We start from the raw sequence: 18,183 nt of genomic DNA, 5'->3' as shown, positions 1-18,183 counted from the left end.
GGATGTATGAAAATGTAGTTATAAGTGTTCAGCACCACCCCCCAACAGGGAAAAGGATGAAAAGAGAGGAAAAGAGTAATTAAGTTATGCACAAAGCCCTTTGAAATGGCATCAGCTGTCCCTTCCACTGGTCTCGGTTCCTGCATGCCTCAACTGGTGTGAGCAGCTCCCAGTGCAGAGTGTGAACTGCGATGTGAGAGCTGCGATGCTCCAGTGAGACTCAGTGATACTAAATGTTCGTTTAACTGCAGACCCAAAGCAAGCTTCATCTGGTGCTCACTAAAGGAACCATGGCCTTTCCTATCACTAGGGGGGATAGCAGGCTGTGATGGACATACGGCACGACAAGATGGTCTGAGGCCATCAGTGGGTACCTTTAAAGTACACTTTTAAGAGTAATTTAAACTCTTTGTGATTTTCACCTTGCACTCTGATCCTAGTTGTTATTAAATCACATCCCTAAAGTCAGTGGGAATATATGTATAAGGCCTCTGTTCCTTTTCTGTTATCACGACCATTAAGAGCACATGGTCACTGTGACCCAAAATACCTTCCACTTTCAGTTTCCAAGCTTCCACTGGGTAGTTCAGAGTTAGACCAGGTGCAGCAGTTCCTTCATCCTTGGCTCAGTCTTAAAGATGAAAATGTGGGCAGGGGCGAGGAGGACAGATTGGGGATTCATAAGTTCTTCTTAAAATTAAATGAAACGTACAGTTTATAAGTGCACCAAACCTTAGAAATGCACTAACAGGTACAGCATAGCTGTCAATTGATCAGAAAAGACCCTCAGCCAAAGTGGGCCCCCGCCGTAAACTGAACGTTAGCCCCTTACAACGCGCATCCGTCCTCGATGGTGGAACTCCTGCTGCCTCACTCTGCCTCTGGGAGGTCCGTTTCCCTCATCTGCTCCATTTCAACAGAATTAGTCCTGATCCCTTCTCCTTGTATCTTTATTCAAGTTTTCTAGACTCCAGCACATTTATATTGGTGAGTTCCTAAATTTCCCAACACATTCATATTGCCTGGGTACCTGAAGAGTTACTCATTTCAAAGGGTTTAAATTGGATTTACTTTCAAGGCTATGTGCTCCCCCGGGCTTCATCTCTGTAGTAACACCTGGTAAAGTCTAATGACTGTGTGTCTGTGACTGCAAGCACAGATTTTTCCTTGTGAATTATTGGTGATTTGCTCATGTGCTGATCTTTCTAGATCTTTCCAACTTGTCTGCTTTCATCATGATACCTGAATTACGCACACGCACACACACACACACACACCCCACTTCCACCTCCTTTGTTTCACTACAGAAGAAGCTGATTTTGTGTGACTTTAATATTTCTGTTAGTTGTCTTTAAAAAAGGTGTTTACTTGTTTTGGACTTAATCTCTTGTGTCACTTAGTTATTAGCTTCCAGAAGAGATCTTTTACTTCCTGCATAACACCCAGAGTACAATTTTCTGTACAGAGTGGAACACTGATACTTTTACATTTTTTGGGTCTGACTGCCCAATTTAGTAATAACGTTATATTGCAAATATTTTATAAAAACATTTTATTTAAAATATTTAAAACTCAGCAGTTTTTCAGAATAAAGAGCAAAGAGAAGGAGAACACTTCTCAAGGGCAAAATAGTGAAATAGTTCTTGGTTTTTCATTGGGGTGATCAATATTTTTTTTGTTGAGAAAAAATAATAGTCTCTTTGTAAATTTTATAATACCCTTGCACCTTGTTTATTAAATACTGTCATATATACATTATACAGAGAGCTGGTTTTCTTTTTAAAGGCAGGGGGAAGCCCATTGTTTTTCAAAGCTTGTTAGTCCAAAGCATACCCATATGTCAGTGCTTTATAGTCCAAGGAGGGATCATTTGAATCAGCCCACAATCATTGGGGTGAATTTCTTGTACCTACCAATAAGCCATTCAAGATGGAATGCTGATTTTTTTTTTAAGCAGACAGTAAACATGATTTTTAAAAGGTGCCAGGACTTTGTTCTAGTGTGCACTGTCAAATAAAACCACTGATCATAGAACAAGGGTCAAATAAATCACTGCAAACTGAAGATAATGCAAACAACGGAATTTTTTGCCAGTTTACCCATAGATCCTATAATCTAACCTTTTAGTAAACACATAAACTGAAGCTAGTGGATTGAGGTTTTCATGTTTATTTTCCCTGCCCTCCTTTCACATTGTCAGTCATCTAGAGGAAAAAAGACTACAAGCAGGAATAAAGGAAATCCACACAGATTGTTAGTATCTTGTTAACTAAGAACATTTGTAGAATTACTTGTAAAAAACTACTTAAAGTAACACAAAAGCTATTATCTTCAAATAGCTTAGATATTATCATCATTATTATCTTCATCTTCAAGTGAGAACTGTTGCACAATAGTTTTATTGGTTTAAAATGCCAGATGTAGGGTATTAAAACATTGGGAAAGGCATTTTTACATGTGTGCAACATCTGGCCAAATAGACCTACTGTCCTGACACTAAAAATTAAGCAAATGAATTAATTGATTTCTCTTTCTTTCTTTTTAACTTTATTTACCTATTCTTAGAGAGAGGGGAAAGGAGGGAGGGAGAAACAGAGGGAGAGAAACGTCAATGTGTGTTTGCCTCTTCGCCCCCTAACTGGGGACATGCTCAAGTTAGGACAACCCAGGCACGAGTCCTGACTGGGAATCAAACCAGTGAGCCTTTGGTTCGTAGGCCGGTGCTCAATCCACTGAGCCACACCAGCCAGGACTTGATTTCTCCTTCTTTTGTTTACATGCTGTGGAAAGAAAGGGGAAAAAAGGAAAATAAATTATGATTCAAATAGCTATGATAGTTACTTTACTAAGTACTTAGGTGTGTTTTGTAACTTGTTTTTTATCAGTCTCCTCAAACAGGGAATAGGAATCATAACAATGCCTACTGCTTAGAGTTGGTGTGAGAATTAAATGCTGTTCCACACCTGTGGTCAGCAGGCTATGGCCCTGAGCCTACATCTGTTACTGTACAGCTCACATGCAAAGAATGGTTTTTACAACATTAAGTGGTTGAAAAATATCAAAATAAGAATATTTTGTAACATGTAAAAATTACATGAAATACAAGTTTCAGTGTCTGAAAGAAAGTTTCATTGGAACCCAGGCACACACACATTTATGTATTGTCTGTCCATAAATGCTTTCCTGCTACATCAGCAGCATTGAGTAATTACAGTAGAGACAGTGTGGCCTGCAAAGCCTAAGATATTGACTCTGGTCCTTTACAGAAAAGCTTGCCAATCTCTTTTACGTACTAAACTACTTTAAACAATCTGGTGTATATTCTCACCAAACAAATGTTAGATATTATAATCATTATTATTATTAAATTTTATATAAAATAAATAACATTCATATAGCTAAAAATACATCATTCTGAAAAGTTTCATAATATATTGTTCTTGAAAATAAGTCTAAATAAAAAAAACCTTATTATATGACAAATTATTGTTTAAAAATGTAAAAATGCCTTAGGAATATGATACACCTAGCTTATTTAACAAGCAACTTATTTTCTGAATATTTTATATACAGGGGTGGGCAAAAGTAGGTTTATAGTTGTGAGTGCACAAAACACAGTTTATTCTTGTGTTATTTATTAATTATTATATTATTTTCTATACAAGAACTATAAACCTACTTTTGCCCATCCTGTGTTTCTTATGAGAAGACTTTCAAATCAACTTGTTCTATATGTCCTTTCTCCTTAATTTACTTGTCATATGATTGACTTACCTACGGTCTGGTTCTGCTCAGTGGAAATTCTAGCCATATGCCTACAGTCTGTGGAGGGTGGCAGGAGGAGCGAAAACATACAGGTACCAAGAATTAGTGACAAGAACTTCGGTGTGTATGTGATCAAGGCCTGGTCAGGTCAAGTGGTAGCCCAGTGTACAGGGCTCCAAAATACAATGCATATAAGACCTTTGAGTTTATCTTTTCAGACACAGGCAAACCAAATTCTTATCCTAACAGCAACATCATTCTATTGTGTTTGCTGAAAAATTCAACAACAACATGATTCCAGGCTGATCTGACCCAACCATCCATTAAAAAAAGTGTTTTGAGACAATAAAACAAATATTGTACTGAATTGTTCTAGTTTATTTCATTCTATCCCTTTCTCCCTAGACTTAGACTTTCCTGGAAAGACACACCAGGAATTTACTCAGATTCAGGGAGATGTACTGATGTGTTTGTGATTGGTTTGTGTGGATACATCACATCTTCCTTGGATCTTTTCAGGATATTCAGGGTTTCCAAACTCAGCTCTATCATCAAGTTTGTTTTCTTTGTAATCCTTGCCTCTTCCTTCCCACAGTCTATTTCTATATCTCTTTACCTACAGTCTTCAGTCCAAGTGACTGTTCACCAACTGTGAACACAGAAAGCAGACAACCGAAACAGAAGCTGGCACTCACACGCACTCTACTCCCCGCTAGCAGCTCTAATACATCTATCTACAGGATGCTTTTTCAGGTTGAGCAGTGGCTCATGTTCACCAGGCTAGCTAGTACCAGAAACCAAGTTGGCTTGAAGGAGAAGTTCCCCACCAGGAAACTGAAATTTGATTTTTGTGTTAAAGTAGAATTGTTTTCTAAGTTAGAAATATCAAAGCTATTTAATTTCAAAAATGATCCAGAAAACCTCTTTGAAATACCCAAAATTCAAAATTTGACAAAAGAGAAACTAAAATAATGGTTAATAATTTTAGTATATAAAGAATTCATACAAGAGTTTCCGGTGGCAGGGTCTGGGGAAGGGGCGGCCACCATGTCTGGTCGCAAAGGTGGCAAGAAGAAGCCCCTGAAGCAACCTAAGAAGCAGGCCAAGGAGATGGACAAGGAAGAAAAGGCATTCAAGCAGAAGCAAAAAGAGCAGAAGAAACTTGAGGAGCTAAAAGTGAAGGCCGTGGGGAAGGGCCCACTGGCCACAGGTGGAATTAAGAAATCTGGAAAAAAGTGAGCTGTTCCTTGTGCCTCGGGCAATGGTGATCCTGAATTCCATTCCTGATTTAATATCTGGATTCCCTATCATAACATCTCCTGCCACCTATAGCTAAAAAGAACTGTTTTGGAGCCTGTTGTACATTTAAGAATAAACTTTTGTAAAAAATAATAATGATGATAGTCATGCAAAAAAAAAGTTCATACAAATCTATAAACATTAAGAGAAAAAAATATATATGTAGAGACAATTTTCATTGGCAAAGACACGAGCAGATAATTCACAAAAGACAATACTACAGGTTAGCAAATTTATTGCAAAATGTTTAGCTTTGCTGATATTCAAAATTTCAAATCAAGACAGTAAATTATCATTTCTTCACCCTTTTTGTCATTTTATGCCTCATGTAATTTGATATGAACAAGATTTTAAAAGGCTAAAACTCCCTTCTTGAGAGGGAATAGTAAAATGAGCAAAATCACACATGACTACAGGGTACATAACTTAGTTCAACCCATCTAGTCTGTTATCAAGAGCCTTAAATTTTGCAATGTGCTTTGATAAAGAAAATTTTAACTATGAAAATCTTTATACACAAAGCTGTAAATTATAGTTTTATTTGTAATAGTGCCAAAATCCTCTTGTGATAGGGATTTAGTGAAACTCACTACAACTTTATGAAACAATTCAAAATATTTATGAATTATAAAACAGAAAAATCTTAGGATGTAATGTTAAGCAAAATACAGGGTATATAATTTTATATACAACATAACCACAACCCTTTAAAACTGCAATAATATAGTAGCTACAAGCCATGTGTGACTATTTACATTAAAAATCAATTATTAGCCTTGGCCAATGTGGCTCAGTTGGTTGGAGCATCATATCATAAGCGAAAGCTTATGAGTTCAGTTCCCAGTCAGGGCACATGCCTAGGTTGTGGGTTCAGTCCCCGGTCCAGACATGTATGACCCCCAGTCTGGATGCATGTGGAGGCAATCAGTGGATGCTTCTCTCTCTCATCAGTTTCTCCCCCCTCCTCTCCTTCTAAAAAGCAATGAAAAAGTGTCTTCAGGTGAGGATTAAATAGAACCATTTCTCAGGTGCATTACCACCATTCAGATATTCAATTGTCATATGTAACTAGTGGCTTCTAAGTTATACAGCATAGGTACAAAAAAAAGTTCTTTTACATAGCACAAATATCAAATAACCTTCAAAATCATGCATAGTTAGTAAATAGGAAGAAAATAAAAGTTAACAAAAAACAATAGTTTTATGTGGGTGATTCAACCATGGGAATTATTTTCTTCCTTCTCTTCTTTCATTTTTTAAATTTTCTTTCATGACTACATATGAATCATCAAACTTTATTTTAAATAATAAAAATGTGTGGAAAATGAATACAAGTGTAGCTTGGAAAAAGCTAGCTAAAATTTACTCTCCATAGTTGAGTGTGTTTTTTTTTTTTCTTTCTGTGTTTAACATTAAAGTTGGATCAAAGTTTCAGAAACTCGGGTCCTTACAGCATGGGAAGCTATCAAATTGGTACTCTGTCTTGGAGGAATTTGCATAAAACTGTAATTCAGAATTACCATACCCCCATTTCTTCTGCTTATTGTTCTTCACAATTCTAATTAAGTGGGTTAAAAAATTGAATCTTTTAGCTTTAACTTTTGCCCTGAAGTCAACATTAAATGTTTGCTATGTGTTTCCAGTGATGCTCAAGGAAAAGAAGAAATCACTCGTGCCTACTGAAGTAATCCTTGTGTTCCTCCTTGTTGTCCACTTGAAGTTAATTTATGCTTGGTTCTGGCTGAATCTAGCAGAAAGATAACAGGTGGACCTCAGTGAATAAGCCTTTTCTACAAGCAGCAACCTCAATGTGATGAGAACATAATGCTTATTCAGCCAAGTATTGTTTTTGGACTCTTGCTGATGGGTCCATCGTGGTCTGTGATTAGAGTCCACCCACTCGAGGATCAGCCACCTTCTGCAGATCTGTCTAGTTGTGTCCTTGGCGCTTGATGGCTGGCTCAGTGCATGGCCATCTGGTTGGTTGTTGCTGAAATATTTTATGTGTTTGGTGACAGGAGCAGTTTATGATAAGTTGGAATGTTAAATAGGTTACTTTTCTGTCTAAACTCTGAGAGTAAATCTTTATCTTAATTACGTAAAAAAAGATTTTTAAGCCTCACCCAAGGATATGTTTGTTGATTTTTCAGAGAGAAAGAGAGAGATAAATATTGATTGGTTGCCTCCTACACAAGCCCCAGCCAAGGATTGGACCCACAGTCTTTTTGTGTGTGTGTGGGTCCATGCTCCAACCAATGAGCCCACCCAGCTAGGGCTAATTATGTAAAAATTTTAGTCTGTTCCAGTTAGCTCCAGTGGAAATAAATTATAGCCATCAGTTTAGATAAGCTTGAAATATGGGAGAAACTGGTCCTATGAAATTCAGACTGGAAGAAATTTCCAGTGACCCAGGTAAGGGAAATAATCTGGTGTCTAGATATTTAGTGAAGGGAGAAAAATTACAGTGAAAGTGACAGACAACACATGTGATTTACGTTTGCAGTGGGAAAGAGCAATTTAAGAGGCAGGGCAGGACAGTTGCTTTTAGGAATGAGATATCTCATCAAGAGCAAGAAGGTGTTGATTTCTGTTGAGCCACTAGTGGAACTGCCCGAGATGATGACAGAGTAGTGGGTATGATGGAATAGGGGAAAGATAGGGAGAAGGTAGGTGAATTGAAAAGTCGATGATGTGAATACTCAAGGCATGACAAGTGTTATGGACAAAGAAAAGGAGTTTATGTACATAAGGATACACTTTGGCTCACTGGCATGTAAGCATAAAATTAGTAAGATATGGAGAATAGGCTAATTTTAATAGGAAGATCAGTGTGCTGTAAAATAGTTTTTGAAAGGAGGTTGCTACTTGGTTACTTGACTAAATGAAAATGCTAGAGAATACTTAATGAAGTAGTCCTGTCATTAACTTTTGGGGGGTTCCTGCCTCAGAGAGGTTACCCATTTGTCATGCTTCATCCCTCACGTTGACACTTCCCACTCTCCTTAGTCTGGGGCTGTGTGCCCGCCTCTCCTTGACCCTTTCCTAGTCTTTCTCTGTCCTCTTCCTTCTCCTCCTACAACACACGTTGGCTTCCACTAGTTCACTTCACAAGGGCCTGCTCTCTGATCTCATTGCCCAGAAACCTTAGAGATGGAGGTAATAGGCAAATGTGCTCTCTTTCTTTGCTTCTCTAAACATCCTGTACAGGTAGAATACATAGATTCATAGGCAGAAATTATAATTCAGGAGCTCTCTTCCAGCCTAGAGAGAGTGCCAAATTTGATCTCAAATAATTGCTTGCAAAGATTTGCAAAAACTTAAGTAAATCATGGAGGAAATAATATCTGTCCATTTGAGTTTGGTATCTTTATCATTTCTATTTCTGTTGTCTGATTTGGATAGCAGAGGTGGGATGGCTAGTAAATGTCTTTAATTATTTTTCATTCCACTGCTCCATTTATATATTGTAGCTGTTGTTTTCTTGGTTTGCTCTGGGGTTGAGAGTATTATGCAGTTTAGAGATTTTTAAGATATTTGAAGAAGCATTCAAGTATTGAATAAATGAAATTGGCAGACACCTAAATGATTTTCCAGTTTCTCATAAATTAGATCTATCTGGATTTGAAATCATGAATAGGTTCACTTTGTATAATTCCAGTGAATAGGAAGACTTTACTGGATTTACAGTTTGGTCAGAGATTTGAAGTAAGTGCATTGTGCGTTGTGCATTGCCTAAGCTCAAGGTTCTTACATAGCCATTTTGCCAACTCTAATGGTGGCTGCCAGTGAAAGCTACTGCCAGTGTGTTGGGGTCACGCTAAGTGCTTTGCATGCATTGTTTCATTCTGTCCTCCCTAACCCTGGAGATAGAAGAAAACTGAGGTTCAGTCACTTGCTCAAGGTCACATGGAGTATTTAAGACAGAGCCTTTGTTTCAAACCAAAGTCTCCAACTCACAACCCTGACCCTGCCCTTCTCCCCTCTCCATCCAACAGCAGGATCTTGGCACAGAATGTGTTTTGAATTCTGGTAGTGTTGACATCAGACAGGACACATAACAATGTGATCCTGATGACTATACAAAGTCAAATACACCGAGCTTTTTCCTAAGTAACTGAGGGAGGAAAACCATATGCAGAAGACCAGGCTTGCAATTTTTTTTTTCATAAGGCTTGGAGTTATTTTTCTTTTGAGTCATTGCATATATTTACATAGTTGACATATGGAAATGAAATAATACCTGAGAGAGTATGCTCCTGAGTCACTAACATCCGTTTAAGGATGTGTGTGAATTTCTAAGTATTCAAGGTTTGATAAGCTACAAATAAAAATTTTGAGTCAAATGATACATTATCATGGTTATTACGTTTAAAAATCAGCTAATCTTGGTCTTTAAGATAATAATGACCTTTAATAAGGTGATTTCTAAGGTATTCTTCAATGACGTGTCTGAGAGGAAATAGTAAACGAGAACTTCCATAGATCTCTTCCCACGGTTGTGGGTTTATATCTCCTTTCCTCCTTGTAATCTCTCCATCTGTCAAGATTCAACTCAAAACTACATTTCCTCTTAAGTCAAATCTTCCTTTTGTGTATGACCCCCACCCTTCTATTGGCCATCACGTGCACCTGAAATTACACATTGACACTCCTATCTTCTCTAGTCCTCCAGGATACAGACCCCATCTCCAACAGGTCATACCCAGCTTCTAACAAACCTCAATGTGTGTCTCCTGAAGGGTGGGCACGTGAGGACTAGGACGGTGTGTGCTGGGGTGTGATGAGGGAGCCAGGCCAGCGAGTGCTCACGAAAAGATTTCTTGGTGATATCAGGTTGATCTGGGCCTTAAAGGATTAGGAGTGAGGACAGCATTACAAGTCAGGAAAGTTCAGTCACACTCCTGTGACAGTGACAACATTGAGTCCATTATGTGGTGATGAAAGCGTTTGTGTAGGGGTTCAGAAGAAGGTGCGCACTGGGGTCACGCGGTCCTTGGCTGTGAATGCCAGACCGAGGAACATGGGGCTTTACCTTGTAGGCAGCACCAGTCAATCATGTGTTAGCAGGGGACTGAGTCAATCAGCAGTGTTTTCTGTAGATTAGAGATCTTGAGAATCAATTTGAGATGTTAAAGATTAGATGTGTGAGACCCCCTTACTGATGGCTTGAACAGGGATTTTTCAGATGACAAAGGAACACACTCAGTGGTCCATACAAAGTGGGGAGCAGGTAGCCTGCCTTCCAGGGGCCAGGGATCAGGGTGAATGCTTCCCAGTTTAGTGTTCTTCCCCTTCACTGGTTTCCAGTCTGTGGGAGGAAGGTTGCCTGGTCAGCATTGTCTTAGTCCATTGGGGGTGTTGTATCAAAATACCATAGATTGAGTGTGTCATAAACAACAACATTTATTTCTCACAGTTCTGGAGGCTCAGAAGGCCAATATCAAGGTGCAGGCAGCTTTGGTGTCTGGGGAAGGCCTGCTTCCTGGCTCATGGATGCTTCTTGCTCTGTCCTCACATGGTGGAAGGGGTGAGGGGACACTCTGAAGTCATTTCTATGACACTAATCCCACCACCTCCTGATGACTACTCCCTAATACCATCACAGTGAGGGTTAGGACTTCAACATGCAAATTTTGGAACGACACACATTCAGTTCCTAACAAGTGTGGTCTGGGCAAGACTAACATTTCTGTGACCACATTTACTCCAGGCAAGGTGACTGCATAGAGACCAGCCAGGCCACTGTGCTCACTTGGCTCACGGCCTGTCCTCAGGTTTTGTGGCCGCTTCTCTCGTCACATTTTCATCTCTGTGGGGGCACAGACCAAGTCCCTTAAATTGTCCTCATTGTTTAAAAACAGAATTAAATCTGATGCCCCAAGTTAAACACAGCTTAGGCAATGCAAAAATGAAGCACAGTATTGTATTTAACTCTTATTTCAGATCTTAAGTATTTAGACATGAACAAATAATTTTTTGGTGAAAATTTATGAGTGTTCCAGATACAATGTGATTCTCTAGGCTTTGATTGTTTTCTCTTAAGGTTGAAGGAGTTATCTCAGAAGATTTATTATTATTCCCTTCTGCTTGTCAACCTGAGCATTTACATTATGAAAACAGCCCATATATGTATGCGTCCTGAACCATTTGTGTGTAAATCCTAACAAAAGTTACTACAACTCAGCCAAAGGCTACAAAAATCAGATGCGTACAGAAGATGGGTTGGACTTCTGAAATAAACACAATTCACAGATTAAATAATCAAGTAATTCATGCCTTGTTTTTCTGATGTTTTGTTTTTTTTTGTTTTTTCAGAACCGAATGGAGGAAAGCAAAGCACTCTTTAGAACAATTATCACGTATCCCTGGTTCCAGAACTCCTCAGTTATTCTGTTCTTAAACAAGAAAGATCTTCTAGAGGAGAAAATTATGTATTCCCACCTAGTTGACTACTTCCCAGAATATGATGGTAAGTCAGCACTCCAGCCAGCCCAGGAGCTGGGGAGATGTTTTCCCTCCCGAGACCAGTGCAACAGCCCACCCTGTGCAGCGCATCCTTGCTGCCTTCGCCCTCAGAAGCATGCGTGTTGTGACCGAGGAAGGACAAATTTTTGTTTGCTCTGCCTTTTAATGACATGAAACTTATAGCAAAAGAAAACAGCTTCTTGCATGTTTTGAAATAAGTCTGTGAGAGGAACGAGCAATCCAGCAGTATTGACCAACTGTGTATCAACCATTATAATTCCCGCTGTATCCCACTTTCATTTGGTGACAGTCTGCCTGACTCTCTCTGGAGAGAGAACACATGCTCTGAAGTCAGTCTACCCAGGATCAGATCCATAGGTCCTTTATATAGAACCACAATCAAGTCACTTAATTTCTCCAGGCCTCAAGACCAAGTTCAAGGGATTATTTTGTAGACTATAATAGATAACATGTGTGACAATTTATCATGATGACTGACATAGTGAATATTCAGGAAATATTTACTTTTGGTCTGATGAAATACCATCCTCCTTAGGAAAGAAACTCATCCGTTAGGCTCTTCCTTTAGTATTAGAATCAATAGCACTCACTTCCATATTCATATGGATTTGCATTACTTATTTCCTTCTTGTAAACACATCTTGTCTCAGCAATTAGACTGTAAAATCCTGAACAGGACATGACATCCACCTCATTCTGAGAAATACTTGCTCAATTGATAACAAAATGCATCCACACCCAGCCACTCTATAAAAACAGGTGAAAGAACCACAGCTGCTGCCCCAAATTCCATAAAGTTTTATTGAAACAGCCACCCCCTTTCATTTAGGCACTGTGACTGCTTTCATGATACAGCAGCAGAATTACGGAGTCAGGACAGAGGATCAGAGGCCTAAAATATTTACGCTGGTCCTTGCCAGAGAAAGTCTGGCAAACTTTGGTCTAGCTAGAATCTTAGTTAAGAGGACAGGCGTTGGCCCACGATGCCTACTTTCTTCCTAAGTAAAAAAGAATTGAATGGAATTATACAATTAAGTCACTTAGCACAGTGCCTGCCACAGAAGAGCACAAATTGAAAGTACCTATTATAGAGGGTATGTAACATCAGGAGAACAAACTGCTTTAAAAATTACTTCATCAACATGATATCTGGGATGAACAGTGTTTCCGTACTTCTGAGAGCTCCTTCAGAAAGGTAATCACTTCAAAACACTGCAATTCAGTTTGGCTTCTCAGCTTTCCAAGTATATACAAACACATCAGGGGTGACGTTTTACTCGGCCTTTCATCCCACGTGCCTCTGGTCCTGTGCTGACCATTTGAAGAACTGAATGAAGGCCCCCTCCCAAATACGTGTAAGATTTTGAAGGTTGGTGAACAGAACGGAGAAATGGTTGTGGGTGTTATTAGAGATCAGAGATGATGCCATCTTCGTTAGCAGTGCGTTCCAGTCCCCTCTCCAAGTACATTTTCCTTTGTGCAGTGTCATTCCTTTAAAAATAAATACTTTCCCAGCCTTAACTGTGTTTTCATTTGTACCTCTTTCAATTTGCCATTAGCCTGCCACCAAGTGATACGTGGCTGAAACTGTATTCCTCAGTCTTCCTGAGAAAACTACGATTGAAACTGACCGCGTGTGTCTTAACTTGCTCTCCCACAGCAACAGGCCAGTTCTTTAAATACTGCATCAGCCCTGATAAGATGGGCACAAAGCATCTGGCTTACACTGAAACACATGCGCTAGCCTCATGCCCCTGGAAAGAGAGTTTCAGTCTTTCTGGGAATTCGGTGAGAATCCGCAAATGGGAAGCGACGCCTCCCCCAACCCCCAATGCATAGCGCCCCCTGGAGGCTGGATTGCTTGCGTCCTGGATGACGCAGGGTAGGCCCAGCACAGCCTGCCCCCTAGGGGCTCAAGCTGCTCCGTGCAGCACGCGTAGCCACATCACACACTGGTTGTATTTTTCTGCAAAAAAAATAACTTTTCTCTCTATATATGCAACATCTTCCTGATATCTTTACATATCTCCTTTGTCATATTTTCCTCGCATTCCTCATAACTGTATTTTCCTTCTATTATGTGCCCATTGTGAATGTCTTAAAATCTGAGGACATTGTTTAAATTTCCCCCAGTACACACTTAACACACATAGGACTTGGCCACAGCAAAAAAAAAAAAAAAAAAAATTATCCACAAAGCAAATGCAGCTGTCCTTTCACAAATTCAAAGCCCTTGTAAGATGAGCTAAGACTGAAAAAAACTCCAGGCCTACTCTGCAGTGATGTTTTTATAATAAACATGTTTATAGTATTATAAATTTCACACTTCCACATTTCTGCACTTACAAGGTCTTAATCGTAATGAATGCCATTTCTGTAGTTCTCTTTAGGAAGGGAAATTATCATTTCCACATGGACTTGAATTGCAAAATTGTTCAGACACTGTGGAATTCCCTTCCTGCTATGATGGCTATAATGATTTCTTTTTAGTTTATGCTTATTCAAATAGCATAATTTATACTTAAAAATATAACACACTCCAAGTGCTCTTTAATGAACTTGAGTCTAGTTTTGGTATTCTTTAGTGTAAAAAGAAAAAGAAAAAACAGGTAGGCCCTTTTTCCAAATAGGGTAAATATAAAATCATACGGAAGTTCATTCACAAAGTAGAAGAGTGTTCTTTGTTGAAAATGAGAAATTTCTCCAACTCTAATAATCTTACTAGTTTTTGTTGCATTTTTATTGTTGCTGTGAAATTAATAACCTAAGTATACTGTGTTGAAAAAGAACAGTAAATAATTTTGTGTGTGTGTGTGTAATAGCATTTTTAATTATGGTACTTTTTCATTCAATATACCAGCCTTCTTAATTATTGACCAAAATTTCAATTCTCAGTACCTTGTATAAGCGGAATCATGATAATTTTATTATTTTGTGTTTGGCTTATTTTACTTGGCTCTGTGTTTTAAGGTTCATGCATGTTGTGAAATCCATCAACTTCAATTTTATGGGTGAATAATACTCCATTGTATGTGTATACTACCTTGTGATTATCCATTCCTCTGTTGTTGGACTTTTTAGTTATTGTGAATAATGTAGCAATGAATATTGATATATGAGTATCTGTAAGAATCCCTGCTTTCAATTTCTTTGGATATACAGGGTTGGGTAAAAGTAGATTTACAGTGTGAGTACGGGAAATAGTTTCTTCTTGTATTATTTATTAATTATAGTATTATTTTCCATATGAACAACTGTAAACCTACTTTTGTCCTCCCCTTATATATCTAGGAATAGAATTGCTGGGTCATGTGGTAATTCTATGTTCAGCGTTTTGAGGAACCACCAAGCTGTTTTCCACAGTGGCTGAACCATTTTATATCCCCACCAACAATACACGAGGGTTCAAATTTCTTCACATTCTTGCTAACACTTGTTATTTTCTACTTTTTGATTACAGCCATCATGATAGATGGGAAGTAGTATCTCACTGTGGTTTTAATTGGAATTTCCCTAATGACTAACTATGCTGAGCATCTTTTCATGTGCTTTTTTGGCCACTTGTATATCTTCTTTGGAGAAATATATATATATATATATATATATATGTATATATATATATATATTTTATTATTTTTTTTTCAGAGAGAGAAAGAAACATCTGTTTTTTGTTCTATCCAATTTATGCATTGATTGGTTGATTCTTGCATGTGCCCCAACTGGGATCGAGCCTGCAACCCTGGAGCATTTTGATGAAGTTTCAATCAACTTACCTACTTGGCCAGGGCAAGGAGAAATATATGCTTTAGATATATTTTTTATATTAGCCTTTATCAGATATGTGATTTACAAATATTTTCTCTCATTCTGTAGGTTGTGTTTTTACTTTCTTGATAATGTCCTTTAGTACACAAAGTTTTTAATTTTGATGAAGTCTAATGGATCTATTTATTCTATACTTCCTTGTCAATACTTTGTTGGGAAAGATGATTATAATCAATCAAATCTGCATGCAAAACTAATACAACTTAACACCAAAAAACAAACAATCTGTTTTTTAAAATGGGCAGATCACCTGAAGAGGCATTTCTCTAAAGGGAACGTACAGATGGCCAATAAAGGTGCTCAACATCACTAATCATCAGAAAAACACAAATTAAAATCACAATGAGACATCACCTCACAACTCTCAGAATATCATCAATAAATCAACAAATAACATGCACTGTTGGTAGGATTATACATTGGTGCAACAACTATGGAAAATAGGAAGTTCCTCAAAATATTAAAAGCATAACTACCATATGAACCCATAGTTCTACTTCTGGGTTTTATCCAAAGAAATTCAAAACAGTAATTCAGAAAAATATATTCACCCCTGTGTTTATTACAGCATTATTTACAATAGTCAAGATATGGAACCAACCTAAGTGTTCGTCAGTAGATGAATGGATAACAATGTGGTGCATGTATACAATGGAATATTAGCCATAAAAATGAATGAAATCTTGTAATTTGCAACAACATGGATGGACCTAGAGGGTATGATGCCAAGTGAAATAAGTCTGACAGAGAAAGGCAAATACTATATGATTTTGTTTATATGTGAAATCTTAAAAAAATAATAAATAAACAAAACTCATAGATAAAATAAGCTGATAGTTGCCAGATGGGAGGGTGCCATAGGATAGGGAGAAAAGGTGAAGAGATTAAGAAGGTATGAAATAGTCACAAGGATGTTAAAGTATAGCACTGGGAATAGTCAATAATACTGTAATAATTATGTGTGGTGTCAGATGGGTACTAAACTTACTGGGGTGATCACATCATAATTTATATGTATGTCTAATCACTACATTGTACACCTGAAACTAATGTAATATTATATATCAACTGGAATTGAAAAAACATGCAGGTACCTTATTTTCAAAAGGTACAATACAGATGTCACCTTCATGGGCATTGACCCAATAAACATTTATTGAGCAAACGCGTTAATACATCAGCTGACAAACTGTTCCCCTCTTCCCTTGGCCAACAGGACCCCAGAGAGATGCCCAAGCAGCTCGAGAATTCATCCTGAAGATGTTCGTGGACCTGAACCCAGACAGTGACAAAATTATCTACTCCCACTTCACATGCGCCACAGACACCGAGAACATCCGCTTTGTCTTTGCTGCTGTCAAGGACACCATCCTCCAGTTGAACCTGAAGGAGTACAATCTGGTCTAATTGTGCCTCCTCAACACCGCCCTTCCCTTCCTTGGTGGGCTATTGAAGCTATACAAGAGGGACTGTATTTCTGTGGAAAACAATTTGCATAATACTAATTTATTGCCGTCCTGGACTCTGTGAGCGTGTCCACAGAGTTTATAGTAAATATTATGATTTTATTTAAACTATTCAGAGGAAAAACAGGATGCTGAAGTACAGTCCCAGCACATTTCCTCTCTATCTTTTTTTTAGGCAAAATCTTGTGACTCAATGTATTTTAAATTCTCAGTCATGCACTCACAAAGAGCTCTCGCTCACTCATTCTCTCTCTCACTCATTCTTTCTCTCTCTCACTCATTCTCTCTCTCTCTCTCTCTCTCTCTCTCTCTCTCTCTCTGTCTCTCTCTCTCTCTCTTTCTCTCAATCTCTGTTGAGCAAAACGAAGCTAATTTCCTTTTTCCCTCCTGATTTTTCCCTGGTTACAATGGCCTTTATCCTAGTTCCATTCTTGGTCAGGTTTTTCTCTCGAATGAAGCAGTCAGGACAATGTCATTCGATTGAAGCCATCGACATCAGCTTAATTTCACAGTTTATAGTTTTTGCTGAAGGACTGTAATTATAATTATTACTACTATGGTTTTAAATGTATTGCTCTGGATACACACGTAAAGTTTTTTTATATACATATACTGTCTTGACTCACTGTGGGCTGGAAGCCCGTCTAATGGTTAAGCTCATTTCTTTTGGATTTCTGCCTCAGCCCTAGCGTGATTGCTCGGAGAAATGTGCAGAAGTCAGTAAGCGAGGGCGGAGGCACACAGGAGGGGTCCTTGCTTTTGGAATGCCACGTGCCATTGTCAGTCCTACCTTCCTCACTTTTTCTTTTTTTCCACCCTCTCTTCTTTAAATTGCAGATGCCAAAAAATATGCCAACAGACACTACATTACCCCAGTGGCTGCTACCCAGAGCCTTTTCATAGGTTGCTCTTAATTTTTTTTCTTTTGGTTAAGACCTTTCCTCCCTTTTTTACCTTAGTGTTTGGGCCACAATTTTTAGATGACTTTTATTATGGGTATGTGTTGCCAAAGCTGGCTTTTTGTAAAAACAGAATAAGAACTTAAAAGATAAAAGCCAGTATCTTAAATATATAGGTGAATAAGACTGTGAAGCCTAAAATGATTGGCTGAGAATGAACCCGAAACACCAATTGCCAAACAGTTGGTAACTGTACGTTTGACTCCCACAGTCCATTCTTTTCTTTGACCTTAAATTCCATTGTTCAGTCTTCATGCTCCATGTTGGATGTCCAGTTGGCAGTGTGGAAAGTGTCCTCTGTGTTGCAACATGGGATTTGCTTGTGTCTCTTCATCTGAAGCCAGTTTTACTCTTTATGTTCTTAAAGTTGAAGTAGGTCTGCC

At 38.4% G+C, this 18,183-nt stretch overlaps 1 protein-coding gene and 1 pseudogene across 1 annotated transcript in view; both read left to right on the top strand.

The window, feature by feature from the left end:
• Positions 1 to 17,094, top strand: part of GNAQ (G protein subunit alpha q) — a 259,198-nt gene extending 242,104 nt beyond the window's left edge. The window contains exons 6-7 of the mRNA XM_090274194.1: positions 11,380 to 11,533; positions 16,592 to 17,094. Coding sequence (XP_090130320.1) covers positions 11,380 to 11,533; positions 16,592 to 16,782 — 345 coding nt within the window. The 3' untranslated portion in view covers positions 16,783 to 17,094. The remainder of the gene's footprint in view (positions 1 to 11,379; positions 11,534 to 16,591) is intronic.
• On the top strand, positions 4,813 to 5,019 carry LOC150013203 (translation machinery-associated protein 7 pseudogene; annotated as a pseudogene).
• Positions 17,095 to 18,183: the final 1,089 nt, after the last annotated feature.

The sequence above is a fragment of the Furipterus horrens genome, unplaced genomic scaffold (assembly GCF_987537825.1).
Source record: "Furipterus horrens unplaced genomic scaffold, mFurHor1.1.pri manual_scaffold_4, whole genome shotgun sequence".
Taxonomy (NCBI): Eukaryota; Metazoa; Chordata; class Mammalia; order Chiroptera; family Furipteridae; genus Furipterus; species Furipterus horrens.
This window is presented reverse-complemented; position numbering and strand designations above follow the sequence as displayed.